The sequence below is a fragment of the Chiloscyllium punctatum genome, chromosome 17 (genome assembly GCF_047496795.1).
Source record: "Chiloscyllium punctatum isolate Juve2018m chromosome 17, sChiPun1.3, whole genome shotgun sequence".
Classification (NCBI taxonomy): domain Eukaryota; kingdom Metazoa; phylum Chordata; class Chondrichthyes; order Orectolobiformes; family Hemiscylliidae; genus Chiloscyllium; species Chiloscyllium punctatum.
In genome coordinates this window covers 84,500,465-84,525,258 of record NC_092755.1, presented here as the reverse complement: position 1 = coordinate 84,525,258, position 24,794 = coordinate 84,500,465, and the positions used below count along the sequence as shown (strand labels likewise).

The 24,794-nt window shown below is 41.4% G+C and overlaps 1 protein-coding gene across 4 annotated transcripts in view; it reads left to right on the top strand.

Annotated features, from left to right (window-relative positions):
- tango2 (transport and golgi organization 2 homolog (Drosophila)) overlaps positions 1–24,794 on the top strand; it is a 188,339-nt gene that overhangs the window by 106,692 nt on the left and 56,853 nt on the right. For 3 of the 4 annotated variants that reach the window (XM_072587750.1, XM_072587753.1, XM_072587752.1), the window contains one exon: positions 24,672–24,791. The exons of the other annotated variant lie outside the window; for it this stretch is intronic. In XM_072587750.1, coding sequence (XP_072443851.1) covers positions 24,672–24,791 — 120 coding nt within the window. The remainder of the gene's footprint in view (positions 1–24,671; positions 24,792–24,794) is intronic. 4 annotated transcript variants of the gene reach the window in all.

The following is a 24,794-nucleotide window of genomic DNA, read 5'->3' as shown; positions in this document are numbered from 1 at the left end:
AACATACTGGTTGATCATCCATTGAAAGTTATTTTGAAAAATAATGCCAAATTATGTTTTTAGATGATTTCTCTCTCTCCCCCATCATGATCTCACCAAAATGGTTGTGATTTTCTCTCCAACACAGCAAAAGTTAGTTCTAATAGATGGCATCAGAAGGTTCAAAGTTGACAAAATTTACTTGTGATGGGTGAGAGTGAATTTCTGTCAGTTTTCCAAAGGCACAGTTTGATTCATACCATTAAACTATTTGAATATATATTTGAGAAACATACAGTGGTATAGAAGGAAAGCAGGAATGTTTTCAGGATTACAGGAACAGAGCAGGAGAGTAGGACCTGCAGTAAGCCACCTTGATATGCCTCTTGCGGTGTGTCCGTTCTCCACTTTTATTCTATGACAAGTTCACTTTATGCTAAATGGACATGAGATTGATCCAAACTAGTATCATGTTCTTTCTTTCAGTAGTGAGATGTTATGGGGTTAATTTGTTCTGCTGGCCTGCAAGAAATTGGATGTCCTAAGGGTCAGGTGGTATGCCTCCGTTATCGGGTGGCATGTCTCTGTCTTGCAGGTAAAATGTAAGGAATTTACATTCCCATCTCTTGCCATTCAGAACCATTTGCATGGCCATTTCCTCGTTATTCAGAGTAAAATTTACATTATCATCTCCTATTCAGAATCAATAAGAACATTGTAATTAAAATTCTAACTACTCCCTGCAGTTTAAAAAAAAACAATTTAAAACAGATCTGGCCATCTAGGGATGATTTACATAACATTGTTTCTGGAAATGGTGTGACCACTACATTGTGTCTTGGGTGGCATGTGACTGTGGGGTGCTGTGGGTCATCTTGTAGGCGTTACTGACTGTAATGTAAAGATTTTTATAAAGGAAGGACTGGTCCTTTGTTTAGAGAGCTTCTCTTAACACACTTCATAGACATTGCAAAGAGTGTTAAGTGATCCTCCAAAGCTTATACTTTCTCAATAAAACTTTGGTTGATCATAGATTGGCTTATTGTAGTTGCATCAAATGTATAAGAATCTCAGGGAAAAAAAATGACAGTAGTCGGATCATTCTTGTTGGACTCCTGTCTAACCAACTCCTCCAGGGGAGATAACAACTTGGGAAATAATAGGAAAATAAATATGTCACTTTACAGTATAATAGTACATAGAATCATAGAGTTATACAACAATATGTCTAGCTAACACCAATTTTTACAGTTAACCTGAGAATGCAACTTTTAAAAAAAGGTTTTGTGATTTACACATGAAAGAAGTGAAACTATCATGGTATTAGAACAGATGAAAGACTCAATAGACAATTGAGGTATTTTTCAATGTATAATTTTAGTTACATCACACTGTAAATTTTTGCTATAAATTCTGTGCCTTAGAATTGTGTCCTCCACAATCACCTGAGTAAGGAGCGGCACTCCGAAAGCTAGTGTGCTTCCAATTAAACCTGTTGGACTATAACCTGGTGTTGTGTGATTTTTAACTGTGTACACCCCAGTCTAATACCAGCATCTCCAAATCATGACTTTGTGTAAGAAGAGTCAAAACTTTTATCTGGCACTCCTGAGCACAATTCACAAGAAGACACAAGCAATCTCCCTGAGGTAACAGTGGCTGAAGGACCTGAACCTAAGGGAATTTATATTTGCCAGGAATTGGTGTTGGAGAGACTGTTAGGTCTGAAGGTTGATAAGTCCCCGGGGCCTGATGGTCTACATCCCAGGGTACTGAAGGAGGTGGCTCAAGAAATCGTGGATGCTTTGGTGATTATTTTCCAGAGTTCGATAGATTCGGGGTCAGTTACTGCGGATTGGAGGGGAAAGGTGGGAGAGAGAATGCAGGAAACGATAGACTAGTTAGTCTGACCTCAGTGGTGGGACAGATGCTGGAGTCTATTATAAAGGATGAAATTACGACACATCTGGATAGTAGTAACAGGATAGGTCAGAGTCAGCATGGATTTATGAAGGGGAAATCATGCTTGACTAATCTTCTGGAATATTTTGAGGATGTAACTCTGAAGATGGACGAGGGAGATCCAGTAGATGTAATGTACCTGGACTTTCAGAAAGCTTTTGATAAAGTCCCACATCGGAGGTTAGTGAGCAAAGTTAGGGCGCATGGTATTGGGGGCAAAGTACTAACTTGGATTGAAAGTTGGTTGGCTGACAGGAAACAAAGAGTAGTGATAAACGGCTCCATTTCGGAATGGCAGGCAGTGACCAGTGGGGTACCGCAGGGATCAGTGCTGGGACCGCAGCTTTTTACAAGATGTATTAATGATATAGAAGATAGTATTAGTAATAACATTAGCAAATTTGCTGATGATACTAAGCTGGATGGCAGGGTGAAATGTGAGGAGGATGTTAGGAGATTACAGGGTGACCTGGACAGGTTAGGTGAGTGGTCAGATGCATGGCAGATGCAGTTTAATGTGGATAATTGTGTGGTTATCCACTTTGGTGGTAAGAACAGGAAGGCAGATAACTACCTAAATGGAATCAATTTAGGTAAAGGGGCAGTACAAAGAGATCTGGGTGTTCTTGTACACCAGTCAATGAAGGTAAGCATGCAGGTACAGCAGGTGATGAAGAAGGCTAATAGCACTCTGGCCTTCATAACAAGAGGGATTGAGTATAGAAGCAAAGAGGTTCTTCTGCAGCTGTACAGGGCCCTGGTGAGACCACAACTGGAGTGTTGTGTGCAGTTCTGGTCTCCAAATTTGAGGAAAGACATTCTGGCTATTGAGGAAGTGCAGCGTAGGTTCACGAGGTCAATTCCTGGAATGGCGGGACTACCTTACGCTGAAAGACTGGAGCGTCTGGGCTTGTATACCCTTGAGTATAGAAAACTGAGAGAGGATCTGATTGAGACATATAAGATTATTAAAGGATTGGACACTCTGGAGGCAGGAAACCTGTTTCCGCTGATGGCTGAGTGCCGAACCAGAGAACACAGCTTAAAAATATGGGGTAGACCATTTATGACAGAGATGAGGAGAAACTTCTTCACCCAGAGAGTGGTGGCTGTGTGGAATGCTCTGCCCCAGAGGGCAGTGGAGCCCAGTCTCTGGATTCATTTAAGAAAGATTGGATAGAGCGCTCAAGGATAGTGGAATCAAGGGTTTGGAGATAAGGCAGGAACAGGATACTGATTAAGGATGATCAGCCATGATCATATTGAATGGTGGTGCAGGCTCGAAGGGCAGAATGGCCTACTCCTGCACCTATCGTCTATTGTCGAATAACAATTTAAGGGGAAAACTAACAATTATATTGTTTGAGAGGAAAGTGCTGATTCATTAGCAAGTGGACTCTGAGAGGTAGAGATGATGCCTAGTGGGCAGCACGGTGGCACAGTGGTTAGCACTGCTGCCTCATAGCGCCAGAGACCCGGGTTCAATTCCCACTCAGGCAACTGATTGTGTGGAGTTTGCACATTCTCCCCGTGCCTGCGTGGGTTTCCTCCGGGTGCTCCGGTTTCCTCCCACAATCCAGAAATGTGCAGGTTAGGTGAATTGGCCATGCTAAATTGCCCATAGTGTTAGGTGAAGGGTTAAGTGTAGGGGAATGGGTCTGGGTTGGTTGTGTTTCAGAGGGTCAGTGTGGACTTGTTGGGCCGAAGTGCCTGTTTCCACACTGTAAGTAATCTTAAAAAAAATAATGATTGACAGTTAACTCCCAGGCATTGTTTAAATTTATCCTGCAAATACTGCCCAATTGCAGAATCACATCTAATGTTGGACTCTCTGTACGGGTTTTGCATGCATTGGCTGGTTGGATATAGGTAGTACCTTTTCATGTTTGAAATAGCAAAAGGAATATGCTTTAAAACAAAAACAAAGAATTGCTAATGCTGGAAATCAGAAAGAAAAACAGAAATAGAAAACAGTTGGTCTGGCAGTATTGGAACTTCTGAAGAAGGGTCACTCGACCCAAAATATTAACGCTGCTTTCTCTCTGCAGGTGCTGTCACACCTGTGTTTTGCTAGCAGTTTCTGCTTTTGAAAAGGAATATGTTGTTTTATCATGATCTGCCAGTCTGTGGAACATTGTGCCTATATTATCTGAAAACATATATGTGCTGAACTTCAAATACCACACTACTAAATTCTGTACTGGGTAGTACATAGTCAAAGAGATGTACAGCACGGAAACAAGCTTCGGTCCAACTCATCCACGTCAACCAGATATACTAATCTAATAGTCCCACTTGATAGCATTTTGCCCATATCCCTCTTAATCCTTCTTATTCAAATACCCATCCAGATGCCTTTGAAATGTTATAATTGCGCCAGCCTCTACCACTTGCTCTGGCAGCTCATTCCTTACTCGCACCACCTCTGCGTGCAAAGGTTGCCCCTTAGGTCCCTTTTAAATGTTTCTCCTCTCACTTAAAACTATGCCCTCTAGTTCTGGACTACCCCAGGAAAAATAACATGTCAATTTACCCTATCCATGTCCTTCATGATTTTATAAACCTCTATAAACCCCTCAGCTTCCATTGTCCCAGGGAAAACAGCCCCAGCCTATTCAGCCTCTCCCTATAACACAAACCCTCCAACCCTGCCAACATTCTTGTAAATCTTTTCTGAACCCTTTCAAGTTTCACAACATCCATCTTTTTGACATGACAGCAATATCCTTTTAATGATGTTGCTCTTGCAAAATAATAGGATTAACCAGCTAGCTAACTGTGTTGCTCAAACTTTTGTGATAAATTATTCTGGAAAGGCAAGTTAAGGTAGCATAGACACTTTGCAAGGCCAAACATAACAGCCCTCAGACTGTTCATGAATTTGCACACCATTGAGCAAGTGTCACTGAATTTACATTTACAGTCATCTTTTCACTCTATGTTCTATTTCAAAAATCACAAGTTGTAATTAAAAGTTCACTATATCTGTAGGTAATCTGAGGTGATGATCTGTTGTCATGACAAAACAGACATCATGTTTTTTGGGTTTTCTGACTTTCTTAAGCTCCAGGATACATTAGGGATCACTCTGTCTCATTACCAACAACTCTATCTAATTACCCCTGGATGAAAGCACATACCAATGGAAATAAAAAGAAGGCAATTTCTTCAACAGCCAATCTCTAAAATCAGTCTGGATGTCAAACTGAATACTCCAGTTTATTCTAGTATCCTGTGGTTTTGTTGTTGAATAATTTATAAATTAATGGATTGTTGCACTTGGCTCTCTGGAATCAGACCAGGAAAGAAAATTAGGTATTTTCCCAGAGGGAGGGAAAACTAAAGATCAGATCAACCCATTGCAACCTTCAGCATTTCATACCTTCCATTCTATTAGGATAAGTCACTCATCCAACATCTGGTCAGTGACGTGAAATATGACATGAGCAAGCCCTGCTAAAAAAGACTGAAAAAAATAAATATTAAATTCTGAAGTGACAAAGTAATTTTCATGTCACTGAAAATAAATAATTGGGATAATTACTAATGGTGTTATTTGCAAGAAGGGAACAGGAATTTGGTGGTCATATTACTGGACCAATAATTCTAATACTTAGACTAATAATCCAGAGGCCCCGACTTGTAATTGTGCTGCCTGGACTAATGACCTAGAAACATGAGTTATCATTTTACCATGGCAACTGGGAAATTTAATTAATCAATTTATCTGGAATAAAAATCTACTATCCCTAAGGTGGCCATAAACCTCTGGATTGTCATAAAAATCCATCAGGTTTACTAAAGTCCTTTAGCAAAGGAAATCTGTAGTCCTTACCAGCTCTGGTTTATTTGATTAAGGCTAATAGTAATGTGGTTGATTCTTACTTGGCCTCTGAAACAACTTAGTGAGCCATTCAGCTCGGGGCAATTAGGGATAGGCAATAAATACTATCTTTGCCATTAATGCTCACATTCTGTGAATTGATTAGAAAAGTACTGAGTCGTGTATGTGATCTCTTTATTTTTCTCATTGATATAATTTGCTTTTTAGAGTGAAATTAATGTTAAATGCACAAGATATTTTTATGAACAGTTCGTAAATAATGTCTGGGTCAAAAAATGTTTCTCAAAGTATGTTTTCGTTTTTGAACCCAATTTAAAAACACACGTTTGTTCTTTGATAATTTTAGAGTGGGGATTTGAGAAGAGTTACTTTTAAATGTGTTTTAAATTGCAGAATTTTCTCAAAGGTTTAATAAAAAGGGCTGTAGACAATGGCTATTAAGATTCTAATGTGCCACTTTACTGCCATGTCCCAATTGGATACGGATTGAACTTGCCTTCTTGATAGGCTAGACACCACATACCCATTGTGATACTTTCAGGTACTTGGCAAGGATTTGAAGGACCTTTCCTCTTCATCTCTGAATAGTAAGGATTAAAGCACTGCAGGCGCAGGGCAGGATGTTTTTTAAAAGCACAGGGGCTCACATATGTTGATGTGAAGAAGGTAGAAATGATGAAGGATCATTAGAAGCCATCTTGTTGAAATCAAAGAGCCTGAATTTACTAGTCCACAGTGCAAAACAAAGCAGATGGCTTGTATTGGGGAACAAGACATCTGCATTATTTTGTGTTGTAGACTTGTAAATTCAGTCTCTTTGATTTCAACAACTGTTCTATATATTTACTTTACTCTGATATAAAGTGGTTTAAGAAATCAAATCTAGTCTCATTGCTAGGTCTACCTTGTCAGAATTTTTGAAAGACTTAACTCTCCACTCCAGATCACAAGAAAGTCAAATTGCAATGTCCTCGGGTCATGCTATGCCATGAGTGTAAGGCAGTGTGAGTCAATGATCATGTTCACATTCACAGTTGCCTTACTGCAATAATTTAGTCTCAACTTAGAACGATGATCTGTACTAAGAAGGAGGGAATGACAGTGGTCTTGAAGGAAACAACAGGTCCCCTGAGAACAACCATTTTGAAGCTGGTGAATTGATTCAGCTTAAGTCACATCTACCACCAGTATTCATAGCAGATATGCAGCTTCTGTCCAAGTGAAGTGAAATTCCGGTGAACCCAAACATTACTAGTAATTTTGCTGTTATCATTTGAGACAGTTTGATATGTTTGAGATTTTGGAGAAGATTTGTAGCTCAGTTTGTGGATCAGGTTGTAAATTTACTTGCTGAGCTGGTAGATTTGTTCTCAGACGTTTCATCACCATGCTAGGTAACATCATCAGAGTGCCGCCGGTGAAGCGCTGGTGTTCTGTCCCACTTGCTATTTATCTGTCTCGGTCTGTTGTGGTAGGTGATATCACTTTCGGTCCTGTTTCTGAGGGGTTGGAAAACAAGGTCCAAATCGATGTGTTTATTATTGGAGTTCCGGTTTGAATGCTAGGCCTCTAGGAATTCCCTTGCATGACTTTGTTTAGTCTGTCCCAGGATGGATGTATTGTCCCAGTTGAACTGGTGTCCCTCTTCATCTCTGTATACAGATAACAGTAATAGTTGGTCATGTCTTTTGGTGGCGATTGGTGCATATGTATCCTGGTGGCTAGTTTCCTGCCTGTTTGTCCAATGTAATGTTTGTTGCAGTCCTTGCAGGGTATTATGTATGTAATGTTCGTTCTGCTGGTTGTTGGTACGGTGTTCTTTAAATTTATCAGGAGCTGTTTCAATGTGGTGGTAGGTTTGTGGGCTCCCATGATGCCTAGGGGTTGGAGTAGTCTGGTCGTCATCTCCGTTTCTTCCACGACCCAAACCAAGCTTTGGGTCCACTATACGGATGACACCTTTGTCATCACGAAATGCAAAAAATTAGAAGAAACCCACAAACACAAACAAAATCCTTACCGGTATAAAGTTCACCAAAGAGGAAGAGAACAACAACAGAATCCCCTTCCTGGATGTCACAGTAGAACAAAAAGCCAATGGAGAGCGGCAGACCATTCTCTACAGGAAAGTCACACACTCTGATCAGATACTCAAATATAGAAGCAATCATCCCAACACCCACAAAAAGAGCTGCATCAGGACATTATTTAAATGAGTCACAACACACAGCAGCACCCAGGAACTAAGAGAAGCTGAGGAAAAACACCTGTACAATGTATTCAGGAACAATGGGTACCCGATAAGCGCAGTCCACCGTTTCCTGCACAACAGACCTAAACAAGAAGACACAACACTCCCACGGACTCTAGCCATTCTGTCATACATCAAAGACATCTCCGAGATGACAACCAGAGTACACCAGCCCCTAGGCATCATGGTAGCTCACAAACCTAGAAACTAGCCACCACAAAGAGGGAGACCAATTCAACTGGAACAATACATCCATCCTGGGACAGGCTAAACAAAGACACGCATGGGAATTCTTTGAGGCCTGGCGTTCAAACCAGAACTCCATCAACAAACATATCGATTTGGACTCCATTTACCAACCTCACTGAAAGTGCTATCACCCGCTACAACAAAGCGAGACAGATAAATAGCATGCGGGAAAGAACACCAATACTTCATCGGAGGCTCACCGCTGATGTTACCGAGCATGGTGACCAAACATCTAAGAACCAATCCATCAGCTCAGCCAGCAAATTTACACGCTGACAGTTTGAGATGGACTACCTGTTCTAGTGTCAAAGTATGTGATGCTGGAAAAGCACAGCCAGTCAGGCAGCATCTGAGGACTGTGAGAATCAATGTTTCAAGCATAAGTTCTTCATCAGAAATGAGGGGTGGCCCAAGGGGCTGAGAGATATATGGGAGGGGTAGGGCTGGCAATAGTAGCTGAGGATGCGATATGTAGATGAAGTTGGGGGTGAGACTGATGGTTGAAACAGAGAGGTAGGAAGGAAGATGGGACAGGTCATTAGAGCAGTGCCAAGTTGGAAGGTTGGATCTCGGATAAGGTGGGGGATGGGGAAATGAGGAAACTGGTGAAATCCACGTTGATCCCGTGTGGTTGAAGGGTCCCAAGGCAGAAGATGAAATGTTCTTCTTCCAGGCGGTGGGTGATAAGGGTTTGGCGGTGGAGGAGGCTAAGGACCTGAATGTCCTTGGTGGAGTGGGAGGGGGAGTTAGTGTTCGGCCACAGGGCGGTGGTGTTGTTTTGTGTGTGTGTGTGTGTGTGTGTGTGTGTGTGTGTGTGTGTGTGTATCTTCTTTCCAACCTATTCACTCCACCCTCTTGTCCGACCTATCACCTTCACCGCCATCCTATTGCATCCTCAGCTACCTTCCCCCTAGTCACAATCCCCTCCCATTTATCTCTCCGCCTCCTTGGGCCACCCCCTCATTCCTGATGAGGAGCTTATGCTCGAAACGTTGATTCTCCTGCTCCACGGATGCTGCCTGACTGACTGTGCTTTCCCAGCACCACACTCTCTTCAACTCTGATCTCCAGCATCTGCACTCCTCCCTTTCTCCCTATTTGTTCTAGTGCCAGACTTTAAAAATCTGGCTCAAAGGAAAGGAATCTTTGACATATTCATTAGAACATAAAATAAACTGTCCCACCTGTTGCTGTCTATCACTGTCGAACAGTGGATACCAACCTTAGCTTTGATGCTATCCCTTGAGACAACAATGAGACCATTCCTCCTCATCATCAAGAACAGAAAATTCCATAACAAATGTGGATTCTGACTGAGGTTAACACGTGGAGACCATTTGTTTAAAATCAGACCCACAGGCAGTTGTTATAGTTGGCTTTCAGTATAATGAAGTTAGATTTCTCAACAGTTTGGCTCCAATGTAATAGCTTTTTCCCTCTCTGGTTGAAGTTTCTTTTTCTGGAGCATAGTTACATTCACCTGTCAACTCTGTTTTGTCATGGTGAAACAAACCCCATATTTGTATTGTTCCACTCTACATACCTGTTATTTGCTGTAAAAATGTCTGAAATCAGAAGCAAGTTTAAGCATTTATCAGTAGCAATATTCTGTTTATTTAAAATCTTGTAAAATTCAAGATTTAAGTCCGTATTTTACAACAAGCTAGAATTATATTTGAATCTTTCACAGTCATAGCTGACAAATAAAAAGGAAAAGGTTTGGAAATAATTGTGTATTATTATGAGGTGTATGCAGTTTTCGAGATACGTATTGATCAAACTTCTTCCTGTTTAAGGTCATTTCTAAGTATGATGAATGCAGACTGTTCCAGGATCTGACAGTTTCAGTTTGTTCTTGTGCAACAAAGGGATTCAACAGTAAAAATCAATTCTGAACGATTTTGCAAGGCAACAATTGGTCACGAATTTGATTCACTGACTGGCATGTACGACTTCTGAACACTATATGAAGAAAAGTTTCAAGATTTTATTTGTTATTTATAATGTTCAGGAATGCTGTTGCAAAGTAAATGTAAATCCACGCCCACTGTTTGCATTTAGCACTCCCAGCTCACATAGTATAAAAATTGAAAAAGCAAGTCAGTCAGCATTTTCAGAGAGGGAAAAAGTGAGGACTGCAGGTGCTGGAGATCAGAGTCTAAAGGGGTGGCACTGGCAAAGCACAGCAGGTCAGACAACATCCAAGGAGCAGGAGAATGGACGTATCGGACATAAGCCCTTCATCAGGAATAAGGCTTGTGGGCCGGGAGAGCTGAGAGATAAATGGGAGGGGGTTGGGACAAGGGGGAAGGTAGCTGAAAATGCAATAGGTAGACGAAGGTGGGGAGGAAGATGATAGGGCGGAGAGGAGGGTGGAGTAAATAGATGGGAAAGGTGATGGACAGGTCAGGAAGGCGGTGCCAGTTGGAGGTTTGAGCCTGGGATAATGTGGGGGGAGGGGAAATAAGGAAACTGTTGAAATGCACATTGATCCTGAGTCATTGCAGGGTCCCAAGGCACGAACTACCCCAACGCCCCATGGCTGAACACTTCAATTTCTCCTCTCACTCCATCAAGGACATGCAGGTCCTCAGCCTCCTCCATCACCAAACCGTTACCACCCAATGCCTGGAAGAATGCCTCATATTCCACCTTGGGACCCTGCAACCACGTGGGATCAATGTGGATTTCAACAGTTTCCTTATTTCCCCTCCCCCCACATTATTGTAAATCATCTGCCATGCATATGCTGTCTCACTCAATTTGTCCAAATCACAGTGAAGCATTCTGTACCGTCCCATCCAGCTTTGTGTCATCTATAAAGTTGTAGATGGTACATTTAGTTCCCCCTTCTAAATCATGAATATATATTGTGAATAGCTAGCGTCCATGCACTGATCCTTGTAGTACCCCACTGGTCACTGACTGTTATTCAGAAAATGTCCCATTTATTCCTGCTGTTTCCTTTCTGCCAACCAGTTCTCTATCCACGTCCATACACTACCCCCAAAGCCATACGTTTTCATTTTACATGTTAATCTCTTCTGTGGAACCTCATCAGACTTTTCTGGAAGTTCATGTATACCATATTCACTGGTTTCCAGTTGACATAGTTTGTATGGATTTCAGCGAGACCTTTGACAAGGTCCCACTTGAGAAAATGATAAAGAAGGTTAAAGCTCATGGGATCCAGGGTAACTTTTTATGTTGGATCCAAAATTACCATTAGTGATAGGAGACAGGAGGTTGTGGGAGAATGCTATTTGCATAACTGGAGCCTTGGTGTACAGTGGTATACTACAGGATCTGTGCTGATTACTGTTGTGGTTGTAACAAGGTCAGCTGAGTGGACATCATAGGATATGAGTTCCCCGATTTGGGGCTGCTAACCTTGTCCAATCAGGGAGCCCAGGTTGACCGTTATAAACAGGAGTGCCTCCAACTCTATTTTGATTTAGTCCCTACCCTCCCCTTCACTGTTTTGATCACACAGCATTGCCCTGTGGTTTGAAGGGCAGTGCTTGTCACTGGCCACTCGGGTGTTTTTCCTATCTTCCTGGTGGTGGAAATTGAATAAAGATTCGTGCACTTTGTGTCTTTTCACTGTGTCTTACACCTGCACGAAAAGAAAAAAGAAAAAAATAAGAAAAAAAAAGAAAAACAAAAGGAAAAAGAATAAATAGGAGTGCCAGAGGTTCTGTTAATTCTGAGAGCTGGCTCTGAGGGAGCTGGATCAGTGTCTTGTACAAAGCACTTCTAAATAAAAGATGACTTGGTGAAGGATACTGACCTCCGGAGTTGTTTCAGCTATTGTTTGTGATATACATGAATGATGTAGATGAGAACACGGAGGAGATTATGGGATTGCAGATTGATTGGCCAGGTACTTGACAGTGAGAAGGAAAGTGTTAGATTACAGGAAGATATAAATGGATTGGTCAGATGGGCAGATCAGTGGCAAATGGAATTTAACCCAGCTATATGTGAGGTGAAGCACTTTGGACTTGCTTAATGAATGGCAAGACACTGGGAAGCACAGAAGAACAGAGGGATCTAGGGTTGCTTGTCCACAGTTGACAGGACAAATTAATAGGGTAATTAAAGGAAGTTTGCCAATATCAGTTAAGTCATAGATTTGAAGAGGAGGGAGGTTATGTTGGAGCTATACAGACTTTGGTTAAGCTACAGTTGAAGTACTGTCTGCAGTTGAGGTCACCATATTATAAGAAGGATGTGGAGAGTGCAAAGGAGATTCATCTAGATATTGCCTGGGATGGGGCATTTCAGCAATGAAGGGAGGCTAAATTAGCTTGTGTTTTCTTTGGAGCAGAGAAGGTTGAGGAGGAACCTGATAGAGGTGTATAAGATTAGAAGTGGCATAGACAGGTGAGTACAAAGCAGCTGTATCCCTGAGTGAAAGGATCAATAGCAAGGGGGCATAATTTTAAAGTGAAAGGCAGCAAGTTTGGAAGATTTGAGGAAAATCTTTTTCACGGGGGGGTCTGGAATGCAAGCAGGGAGGGTAATTGAGGTGGAAACCTCGCAACCTTTAAAAATTACTTGGATGAACACTTGAAGACTCCTAACATTCAAGGCAGTGGGCCAAGTACAGGAAGGTAGGACTGGTGTAAGTCATTTTTTTTTTGGGTGGTACAGACTCAATGGGCCAAAGGGCCTCTTCCATACTGTACGATTCTATGATGGGTTGTTTGCATTGCGGATCTAGCTCCACTGGAAACCTAACACATGTCCCTAAACGTAATGCACAGGGAGAAAGTTAGGATTACAGATGCTGGAGATCAGAGTCGAAAAGTGTGGCGCTAGAAAAGCACAGCAGGTCAGGCAGCATCCAAGGAGCAGGAGAGTTATGCTCGAAACGTTGACTCTTCTGCCCCTCGGGTGCTGCCTGGTCTGCTGTGTTTTTTCCAGCACCACACCTTTCAACTCTTAATTCACATAGAGCCAATTTATGGAAGGTTTTGAGTTGGATTAAAAAATCCTGTTGAACCAACTGCTTGACAAGTTCGCTTGAAGTTTTCAAATAGTTCTGCAAGGAAGTTTCTCAGGCTAATTATGATTGTCAAATAACACTTCCAGGTCTTGGTTTCATGATCACAACACAGTGACATTTTCAATGTTGTATCATGGATAACTTTGTCAGCAATAGTGCATGTTCTCGCTTATAATGAATAATCTTGCTGAGCTTCAGATCTCTATTGTAGGTAACTGGCAGGTAGACATCCAATTCCAAGTGGGAGAAAGTGAGGACTGCAGATGCTGGAGATCAGAGCTGAAAATGTGTTGCTGGAAAAGCGCAGCAGGTCAGGCAGCATCCAAGGAGCAGGAGAATCGACGTTTCGGGCATGAGGAAGAAGGGCTCATGCCCGAAACGTCGATTCTCCTGCTCCTTGGATGCTGCCTGACCTGCTGCGCTTTTCCAGCAACACATTTTCAGATCCAATCCCAAGGAAAATCAATTGCCAAATCACTTTGGATAACAACACAGTAGCTGAAGCAAGACAGAAATTTTAACGAGTCTAAATGGAATAAAGCAATTGAAGTTCTCAGCTTAAAAATCTGAACATGAAACCAATTAACTTTCCTGAGACAGTCAACACAGTGTTTGATATTCTGTCCCTATTTGGAGCAGGTAGAAAATTGAAGCAGAGAGAAAGAGCATTCTGAAGTTAGAGTTATAATTCTCATTTATGATTTGGTGGTACATTGATGCAGTTCGCACCCACCCTGACTCCTCCAAGAAAATATTTAGCATTTTCTTTTGTGTAAGTAAATACTGAATCAGGAAATGTGATACATATAGATTCAGAATTGGTGTGGAAAGATGAATTCAGCAGAAATCCTGTAGTCCTCATCTGAATCCACATCTGAAGTAAACACAGGTTAAGTTATGGGAGGGTGACAGTGCTAGAGAGCCAGTTCTCCAGTGACACTCACTTTAGGCCTGGTTCTTCATTGGCATTATAGGATCAATGAAGTTAATCCTGTTAAACATTTCTCATCTTTGTTTTATTGTTCCTTCTCTTTGCTTTTTTCCTCTAATTTCTTTTCATTGTTTATCTCTGCTTCTGTTACAAGTCTGTGATCAAGTCTCCATCAACTTAGGTAGCAGAGCCATCAACTGCCAGTATTGTAATTGAAGACAGCGTTCTGAAGTGAACAAGTCTCTCATATCTTACAAATAGATAATAGATACTTTTGTGTTTTCCAGTTCATTGCTAATTATTTTGGTTTGTTTCTGAGGTTTAAGTTGATCTAATCATTTCCACCTTAGTTCGTGGTCACCCTAATTATTGGAAAAATCTCTCTCAAATCTTAGTAACTATTTCACTGCATATTATTTCATGTGATGTTGAATTTATGCCCAGGTTTGTTTCAGTATTCCTGTTTAAAATGCAAATGCAATCTCTGAGATCTGGGAATGTAGATCAAATTGGATTTTCCTTAAATTTATGTTTTAAAGTTCAAACCTGAGCCTTGATAGTCGTGCATTTTCAGTTATCGTTAAATAACACCAAAGATAAAGGGATGTGTTACTTTTCAATGCAGCAAGAGTTTTTTTCAGTCAGCAGTAGGGGGTTTTTCAGTACTTATTATGAAATTTTATGTGTTTGTTGTCTTTTATGTAAGCATTTGAAAAATACAGTAAAACCTTTTGTGGCAAATATAAGAAGGAAGAACCTTCTGTTGATGTTTGTAAACTGCCACTATTTTAGGCTTGAGAGGTACTATGTCTAAATCAATTCTGCGGATTTTAAAATGTAATTTTTGATTTCCACATTGCATTTTATTCTGTTTTGTATGGGTTTGAATCCACGTGAGTGAAGGATCACACTAAATGAAGGTAATGTATTTTATCAGAATTAAAACAAGGAGTTTTCAGAAGCTGTAGGAATGCATTTTAATAATTAAGTGAATTTGATACCTTTCCTGGTCTTGAATGTGCATGTCAGTCATTTCACTACCAAAGCTCAGTAGCAGCAATGTGTACCATCTACAAAATGCATTGCAGAAATTTACCAAGGCTGCTTGCACAGTATCTTCCAAACTCTCAACAACTACCATCTAGAATGACAAGGGCAGCAGATACATGGGAACATCACTACCTGCATATTTTTCCCCCCATTTCATTTATCATCTTGATCTGAAAATGTATCACTGTTCCTTCTGTGTCAAAGTCCTGGTACTACCCCCAAACCCCACCCCACCCCCCAACACACACATCTAGTACCTAGATTGCAGCAGTTCAACTCACCACCACCTTCTCAAGGGACAGGCAACAAATGCTAGTCTAACTAGCAATCCCACTTTGCAAAATTGATTTTAAAAAATTGTACTTTTCCTTAAAAAAAATTGCCTAATCTAGAGTTAGTATTCTGTTCCTGTCCTCCACTGCTGCTATCCCACTCGTCAACCCAGAGTCACAGATCATTTGCCATCAGTGAGGCCTGCATTGCTAGTTTTGGTCTCTCCTCAGGGTATGGATAGGTCTCACCTGCCAGTTTCTGTGTGAGAGAGAATACTGCACCTTGGCAAAGCCTTCCAACTGGTGATGTGTCTGAGAAACCAAAGATGGGTTTCCTTGGCAAAAAAACTGAGAGAGCAAACAGGGTCATGATTAAACATCTCATCTGAAAGACTGTCCCTCTTACTGTGGAGTATCCCCTGTCCCTCTGAGACAGAAAATAACTAAAAAAAAAAGCCACCGTAGTTGTTGTGTCGCCATAGTCTTACCAGACCATAGGCGCTGCTCTTTCATTAGAGAGAAGCGACTAGTGCTGATTTAACCAGAGGTCCACCAGACCTCAGGAGAGGGAAAAGGTTGAGAAGGAGAGTCAAAAAAGCTGTCATACTTAGAAAAGAACATATTGTATCTTCATTTTAGAGTATACAAGATGAATTAGATCAGTATGTGTCATTTGTACGTTTTATTAGTTTTTACTTTTGGGCTGGAACGTGAACCAGATTTTTCTTTGTTCTCAAATCCCTGAAGTAGGAATTGAATTAGCAAACTTCTAATTCGGACACAACTGCTACACACTGAGCCATGATTAGCATCCAACCAGGAAGCTGAAAGGAAAACCAGAGCTATTAGAAACCTGGAGGAAAACTGGGGTTGAGATTGAGTTAAAGGATCAGCTATATTTTTATTAAATGACACAGCAAGCCTGACAGAATTACATGGGCTCCTGCTCCTATTTATTTTGTTTTTATGAATATAATCAACACTAACTTGCATAACTTTTTCAATGTGTGGTAAAACACCCCAAAATTATTCACAGACGTTCCTTAAAGTAAAATTTGAGACCGAGTCACATAAGGCAATCTTTGGACATATGATGCCGTGGTCAAAAGATGTAATGAATGTCTTAAAAGGAGGTTAGAGAATTGCAGAGGCTTAGAGAGGGGACTTTCCATGTTTAGAGGCTTGGCAACTAAAGGGTATTCTGACCAAAGGTAAAGCAGTTAAAATTGGTGATGCTGAAAGGCTAGAATCTGATGAGCACAGATTGTTTGAGGTAGTGGTGATGACCGCACAGTTCAGGGATTTGAAATCCTGGATATGGATTGTAAAATCTTAGTAATACCTAATCAGGACCCAATGTAACGAGTGATTTAACAAATGACACATAGTGTGGACAAAGATAATGACAAGGAAGTTTGGAATACTCTGAGGTTATTGAGGCCAGCCAGGAATATAATGGAATATTCAAAACAATTTAAACAAGCTCTACAAAACCACAATAAATTGAATACACGTCAGCCAATATCCACCTGTCTTTTTGATTTGATTAAATTCCCTACAGTACAGAAACAGGCCATTTAGCCCAACAAGTCCACACTGACCCTCCGAAGAGTCACCCACCCAGACCCATTTCCCTACATTTACCCCTGACTAATGCACCCAACACTATTGGCAATTTAGCATGGCCAATTCACCTGACCAGCATGTCTTTGGATTGTGGGAGGAAACCAGAGCACCCAGGGGAAACCCACACAGACACAGAGAGAACGTGCAAACTCCGCACGTCATCCTAGCGCTGTGAGGCAGCAGTGCGAGCCACTGTGTCACTGTGCCAGCCCCACAATGCACACTGATGTCAGCCACAGTTAAGCTCTCAATGACTGCAAGAGTTGAGGGAGTTTGATCTACATTTCAATCATGAACCACACTCCAGAAAGTTCTTTGGGCCATCCATCAATTTCTCCCAAAATAGCATTGTGGTTGTGTTACCAGAGGCCTGTACTGATTATTGAAAGGCATGAGTTCAAACCTTTGCACAGCAGCCAGATAACTTAAACTCCATAAATAAATTAGAATTGCAAAGAAATCGTATTTGGAATCTAACAACTTCATTGTCAAATGCTTCGATCACTAATGTCCTTTTAAGGAAGGTAAACTGCTTTCCTTATTTAGCGAAACGTACATGTGACTCCATACCTAGTGCCAATGTGGGTAACTGTTGGCTATGTTATAGAAGGGTCCAGCAAGTTGCTGAGATTTGCAATAAATGCCAGCAATGGCCACCGTGGTGACTAGAATAATGTCAGTCAAGTGGATCTCAAAGAATATGAATTCGCTGATTGGGGCTGTTAACATAGAACAGTGTAGTGCAGTACAGGCTGTTCGGCCCACGATGTTGTGCTGAGCACTTATCTTAATCTAAGATCAACCTAACCTACACACCCTTCAATTTACTGCCATCCATGTGCTTGTTCAGCAGTCACATAAATGTCCCTCATGTCTCTGACTTTACGACTGCCGCTGGCGGTGCATTCCACACACCCACCACCCTCTGCATCAAGAACGTTTCTCGCTATCTACTCTATCTATGCCTCTCATTACCTTGTACGCCTCTATCAAGTCACCTCTCTTCCTTCTTCTCTCCAGTGTGAAAAGCCCGAGCTCACTCAACCTCTTTTCGTAACACAAACCCTCCAATCATGGTAGCATCCTGGTAAATCTCCTTTGCACCCTCTGAAAAGCATTTACATCCTTCTTATAATAACGTGACCAGAACTGGACACAATATTCCAAGTGTGATCTAACCAGCGAATTATAGAGCTGCAGCAAAACCTCGTGGCTCTTCAACTCAATCCCCCTGTTAATGAAAGCCAAGACACCATATGCCTTCTTAACAATCCTATCAACTTGGTTGGCAACTTTGAGGGATCTATGTACGTGGACCCCAAGATCCCGTTGTTCCTCCACACTGCCAAAAATCCTGTCTTTAACCCTGTATTCAGCATGCAAATTCAACCTTCCAAAATAAATCACTTTGCATTTATCCAGATTGAACTCCATCTGCCACTTTTCAGCCGAGCTCTGCATCCTGTCTATGTCTTGTTGTAGCCTGCAGCAGCCCTCAACACTATCTAAAACACCACCAACCTTTGTGTCTTTGGCAAACTTACTAACCCACCCTTCCACTTCCTCATCCAAGTCATTTATTAAAAACTACAAAGACAGGACACCACTGGTCACTGACCTTCAGGCAGAATATTTTCCATCCACTACTACTCAGTGCCTTGTTTTGGCCAGCCAATTCTGTATCCAGACAACAAAATTTCCCTGTATCTCATACCGTCTAACTTTCTGAATGAGCCTACCATGGAGAACCTTATCAAATGGCTGAGGAGTGACCTTATAGAGGTTTATAAAATCATTAAGTGCATGGATAGGATAAATAGACAAGGTCTTTTCCCTGGAGTGGGGAAGTCCAAAACTAGAGAGCATAGGTTTAGGGGAAAGATTTAAAAGGGACCTAAGGGGCAATCTTTTCACGCAGAGGGTGGTGCGTGTATGGAATGAACTGCCAGTGGAAGTGGTGGAGGCTGGTACAATTATAACATTTAGAAGGCATCTGGATGGCTATATGAGCAGGAAGGGTTTAGAGGATATGGGTCAAGTGTTGGCAAATGGGACTAGATTAGGTTAGGATATCTGCTCGGCATGGAGGAGTTGGACGAAAGGGTCTATAGCATGCTGTACATCTCTATGATTCTAAATGCCTTACTGAAATCTATATACACCACATCCACTGCTCAACCTTCGTCAACGTGGCTCGTCACATCCTCAAAGAACTCAATAAGGCTTCTCACAAAGCCACGCTGACTATCTGTAATTAAACTAAACTATGTTTTACCAAATAGTCATAAATCCTATCTTTCAGAATCCTTTCCAGTACCTTGCTTACCACAAATGTAAGACAGACTGATCTGTAATTCCCAGGGATTTCCCTATTCCCTTTCTTGAACAGAGGAACAACATTCACCTCCCTCCAATCATCTGGGACCATTCCCATGGAGAGTGAGGATACAAAGATCATCGACAGAGGCACAGTAATCTCATTCCTCACTTCCTGTAGTAACTTTAGATATATCTGGTCCAACCCTAGGAATTTGTCTATCTTGATGCTTCCCAGGATTTCCATCATATCCACTTTCTTAATATCAGTCTATCAAGCCTATTAACCTGGTCCACGGTGTTCTCACTATCAACAAGGTCCCGCTTTCTAATGAATACTGAAGCAAAAAACTCATTGAGGGCCTCCCCTACCTCTTCAGACTCCAGGGACAAGTTCCCTCCACTATCCCTGATCGGCCTTATTCTCCACGTAAGTGTAGAATGTTTTTAGGTTTTCCCTAATCCTTCCCACCAAAACTTTTTTGTCTCCCTCCTAGCTCTCCTCTGTCCATTATTGAGTTCTTTCCTAGCCATCCTGTAAAACTGTGCCAGATCCTTGCCACCTCAACTTCAATCTCCAGCATTTGCAGTCCTCACGTTCTCCTTCCTCAACCTTAAGTAACCTGAAGTTAACCTGGTCCAATCAGAGAGTCCTCACTGATAGAGTGTCAGGGTTCTGCTCACTCTAGGAGTCGGCTCATTGCTAGTTGGGTCTGTGTCAGAAACTATGCATGTGTAAATAAAAGGTGGTTTGGTGATGGGATACTGGCCTTCGTGGGATTATTTCACTGGCGATGAGAAAAAAGCACATCCCTACAGAGATTGGCCCACAACAATCTTTGAATTGGTGTAGGCATTGCTGGAATCATGTCACTATTTGGGAAGCTTGACTCATTCGTTTTTGATGTCGAAGACTGGGCCCAGAATGTGGAAAGAGTGCATTATTTTGTTCCCGGCAAATGACATTGGCCAGACAAAAAGTAACAAATAACTCTCCTGACAGCAGCCTTTTTATTTATTAGGAACCACACTTTCCCTGAGCCACTAAAACCTTTCAAGAGGTAATGGATTTAGCTAAGGAAGATTACAAACCCAAGCCTCCTCCAAATCTGAGACACTATCAGTTTTACTCAACAGTTCAAGAACCAAATGAATCCATGTTTTAATTTTTTGATGACGATAAGACAACTGGCAGAGGCATGTGATTTAGGTTTAACCCCAAGTGAGATGCCGAGAGACTTTTTGGTATGTGAGTTTAATGATATGATCATGCAAAAGTGTCCATTAGTTGAAGCCCACCTGGACTTCAGAGAGGCACTACAACTGGCTTTGTCGTTTGAAAATATGATAAATGGAGCTTATGAGTTACAAGTTTTGCCAATAGAAGTGGACATCTTCATGGGGCCAATGAGCTTGGGGAACACCACTGGAGTTAAGACAATTGTATAGCCTCAGTCAGACATACCCTGAACAGAGGGGATCTAGATCATCCCACAGCAAAACCCCAAAACAGAGCTAAGCTTTGGCCAAACAGTTGAAATTTTCTCAAAGGTCTGGGCTGGCAGGCCATCTTAATTGCTGCTGGTATGTGTGCTCAAGATAGCAAAAGAGTTCCACTCGGCCAGTACCTAGGAGAGTGCACATCCTGGAAAGTCCAACTACATCTCATTTGGAACAGTTAAATTGCTTAGCAACATGCAAATCAGAGTCAATCAAAATAAGTATCTGGTAAATAGTCATCCAATCCTAATGAAGGTCGAAACCAGCGTAGCTGTATTATTGATTGCAGAACCATTCTTTAACAAAATTTGCTCTGGACTCCAGCTCTTAAGTTTGCATAAGATATCGGCCAGGCTGGGAATCTGTACAGGGGAACCCCTACAGATTAAAGGTACAACTTTGGTTCTAGTCTCTTATGAGAAGCAAAAATTGGTCGCAACTTTTCAATCATTGTCCCTGTGTTTGATGAATGAACTCTATGCACGTTCAACCATTTTGAATGGGCATCCACAATGACTAAAAACATACAGCCCATGAAAGGACTAGTGTATTTGACATGTAACTGATTCCAAAGTTTACCCAGTCATCCCCATGAATGTGAGGAAGGTGCTGGTGATAATTTTTGTCCATCTTGGCATTCTGAGCACTGTCCCACACGTGGCGATATCAGCATCCAATTCTGGCTACCAAACAGAACACATCACCAGCACCTTCATTTTGGAGGCCCTGACAGATACAAACAAGAGTGGTGGGGTTCTGCTTATTCTAGGAGAGTGGTTCAGTGCTAGCTGGGTCAGTGTCAAGTACAACGTCCGTGTAAATGAATGATGTGGAGGTGCCGGTGTTGGACTGGGGTGAACAAAGTTAAAAATCACACAACACCAGGTTATAGTCCAACAGGTCTAACCGTGTAAATAAATGGTGACCTGGTAACAGGATTCCAGCCTTCATAGAGTTATTTCAGCCACATCCTGTGAATTAATGAAAGTAAGTTGGCAGGATGGGCACTAAAACTCACAGCACTCTTGAGTTAGTGAGATGAAAATCTTCCAGGGTTCCAATACTTACCATTTCTGAATAGCCTCTGAACAGTCTGTGAAAGGCATGCTCCAAATACGAGTCTTTTTTTTTACGGAACTGTCAACTTCTACAAACCTCAGTTACCCTCTTTCAAAAAAACAGTGAATGAACTTCTACATTTATGCATGCCCTATTGTGCTTCCTAACCTGTATAGCATAAGTGGTCTATTCACATCCACCAAATCCAGTCCTGTTACTTGACTTCCTGCTTGTTGTACATGTCTTAACTTATAACAGTTTTCTTTATTTTTTGCCTGCAAAGCAATGATGACAACATTTTAAAAACATTTTGTTGGTTACAAACTGCTTTGTGAAACTTAGATGGTTTTACTGAATTGCACGTTCTTTCCTCTATCTTTCTAAAAGTATTACTTTCCAGGATGTATCTCTTTGCACAATGCTCATGCTAATGTAAACAGTAGGATTAGTTATAGGAAGTGCAGCGTTATAGAGTAAGAGGGTGAGCTTAGGTTGGATGCTCTTTGAGTGCAGGTGGATTTGCCATGGGAAATGCAGGGTTTCAGGGTAAGAGGGTGGGTCTAGATGGCTCCTCAAGGGTTGGTGTGGACTTGGTGGGGCAAATGGTGTACTTCCCACGCTCTAGGAATTCTACAGTTCAAGGGGCTTGACATCCCACAGACGTTTCTCCAGGGCCTGTTCAGGAATGGTAAGGATGGCAACTCCTGGAAGATTTTTCTCTCCCTAACTTCAGGGTGTTAAGAATTTTAGTGCCTATTCATTCAAGGGATGTGGCCATTGGTTGCACTTATTGCACACATCTAGTCTCTGACAAGGGATCATGACTTATCTTTCCTAAATGCTTCAAACACTGCAGTTTGTTACAATTGAGTAACTTGCTGGTCTATCCTAGAAGATAGCTGAGAGTTGCCCACATTGCTCTGGGTCTAAATTCACATCGACCTACTAAGTAAGGATCACAGTTTATCTTCCTTCACTGGGGAAATACGTGATGGATTTGTAAAACAATCCAGTAGTTTCATGGTCAAGTTCCCAATACCATACTTTTTTCAATCCTGCCAACCTGGAATTTGAGCCCACATCTCTGAATTATCAGTCCTGGTCTCTGGATCATTGATGTCGTAACATATGAAGAAAGATTGAATCAGTTAGAACTATATTCACTAGAAGAAAGTGAGGACTGCAGATGATGGAGATCAGAGTCGAAAAGTATGGTGGTGAAAAAACACAGCAGGTCAGGCAGCATCCAAGGAGCAGGAGAATCCACGTTTCGGGCATAGGCCCTTCATCAGTTGTTGTATGAATCTATTTGATTTACAACTATCCTTTAGGGAAGGAACTCTGTCATCGTTACTTGGATTGGCCTACATGTGATTCCAAAACCACAATAATGTGGTTGGCTCTTAATTGCCCTATGAAAATGCTGAGTAAATCACTCACTTTAAGAGCAATTAGAAACGGGCAGCAAGTGATAGCCGAGCCAGGGATGCCCACATCCAATTAAAGAACCCCAGAAAAAGTTGCTACCTGAATAAGATTGCGCACTGTAGTGAAGCTCAGAGCTGAACTTCAATCATTATACTTTTGTGCAGTTGCTGGTAAGCGTGTAAGGTTGATTTGATTTGGGAGATAGGAAGCATTTTCTTCCTAGCAGACAATTCTATAGAGTGGGGATTAGAAATTCTTCTTTCGGCAGGAAAAAATATTCTTTTCCATGTTAAAGCATCACAAATGAAATTACATTTTTATAATTTGCAAAGCTGTGTATCATACAGAGGTAGAGCAGAGACTTGAATAAAAGTAGGCCATTCAGACCCTTGAGCCTTTCTTTATTCTTAATTTGATCATTCCTGACCTCTACCTTAAATCCATTTGCTTGACTTTGTGCAACATCTCACAAAAATATTTCTATCTCAGTTTCAATTTCAATTGACTTAGTATTCGCAGACGTTAGGGGGAGTGAGTTCTACTGGCTCCTGTATAAATTGGTGTCTTCTGATTTCACTTCTAAATTGTCGAGAACATTTACTTCTGCTCATCTACCTGTCCTTTCCATAGAAAACTATGAATTGCCCTTGTAACAATTAAGTACTTTGTGAAATATTCCAGAACTTTTACCTCTTGTGTCCTATTCCAGGTGCGTCAAGCAATGCTTCACAGTTTATGGCCCTGTCTACTTGCTTCTTCTTTCTGCATTTGTTTATCCTTATCCTGCACTTGTGATTTAACTGGTAAAACTGCGGCAGATTAACTATCCATGTTCTATTTAGCACCTTAGTATCTTAAAATTTTAGTCGTGCCATAAACTATGGAGAAAGAAACTGATTCTGGTTTTGTGCAGCATTCCTTCTGGCAAATCAAACCAAGAGAATGTTGACTTTGCAATTCAAAATAGTAAATTTCATGCACAAGTGAAGTGCACAAGTAACCCAAATAAACAATAAATTCCAGTTCCCCTGCTTCTTTCTTGCCTAGCTGTCAGTCTCTTGCCAATCTGATGACTATCTTTATTTAAGACATTAATCAGTCAATTGTTCAGTGATCAGTAGATTCTGAAATAAATTATGTGAATTCTCAAGTAAGCCTCTCTGTATTGCTTATTTTCCATGTGTCACGAGTAGGATTGGATATGGAAAAAGGCAAAGAAGGAGGAACATGGTTGGGTATTAGCAAGAAGGGCAAGTTTGCTGCACTGACGAATTATCTCCAACCCATAAACAGTCTGAATGCATTAGGGAGAGGTA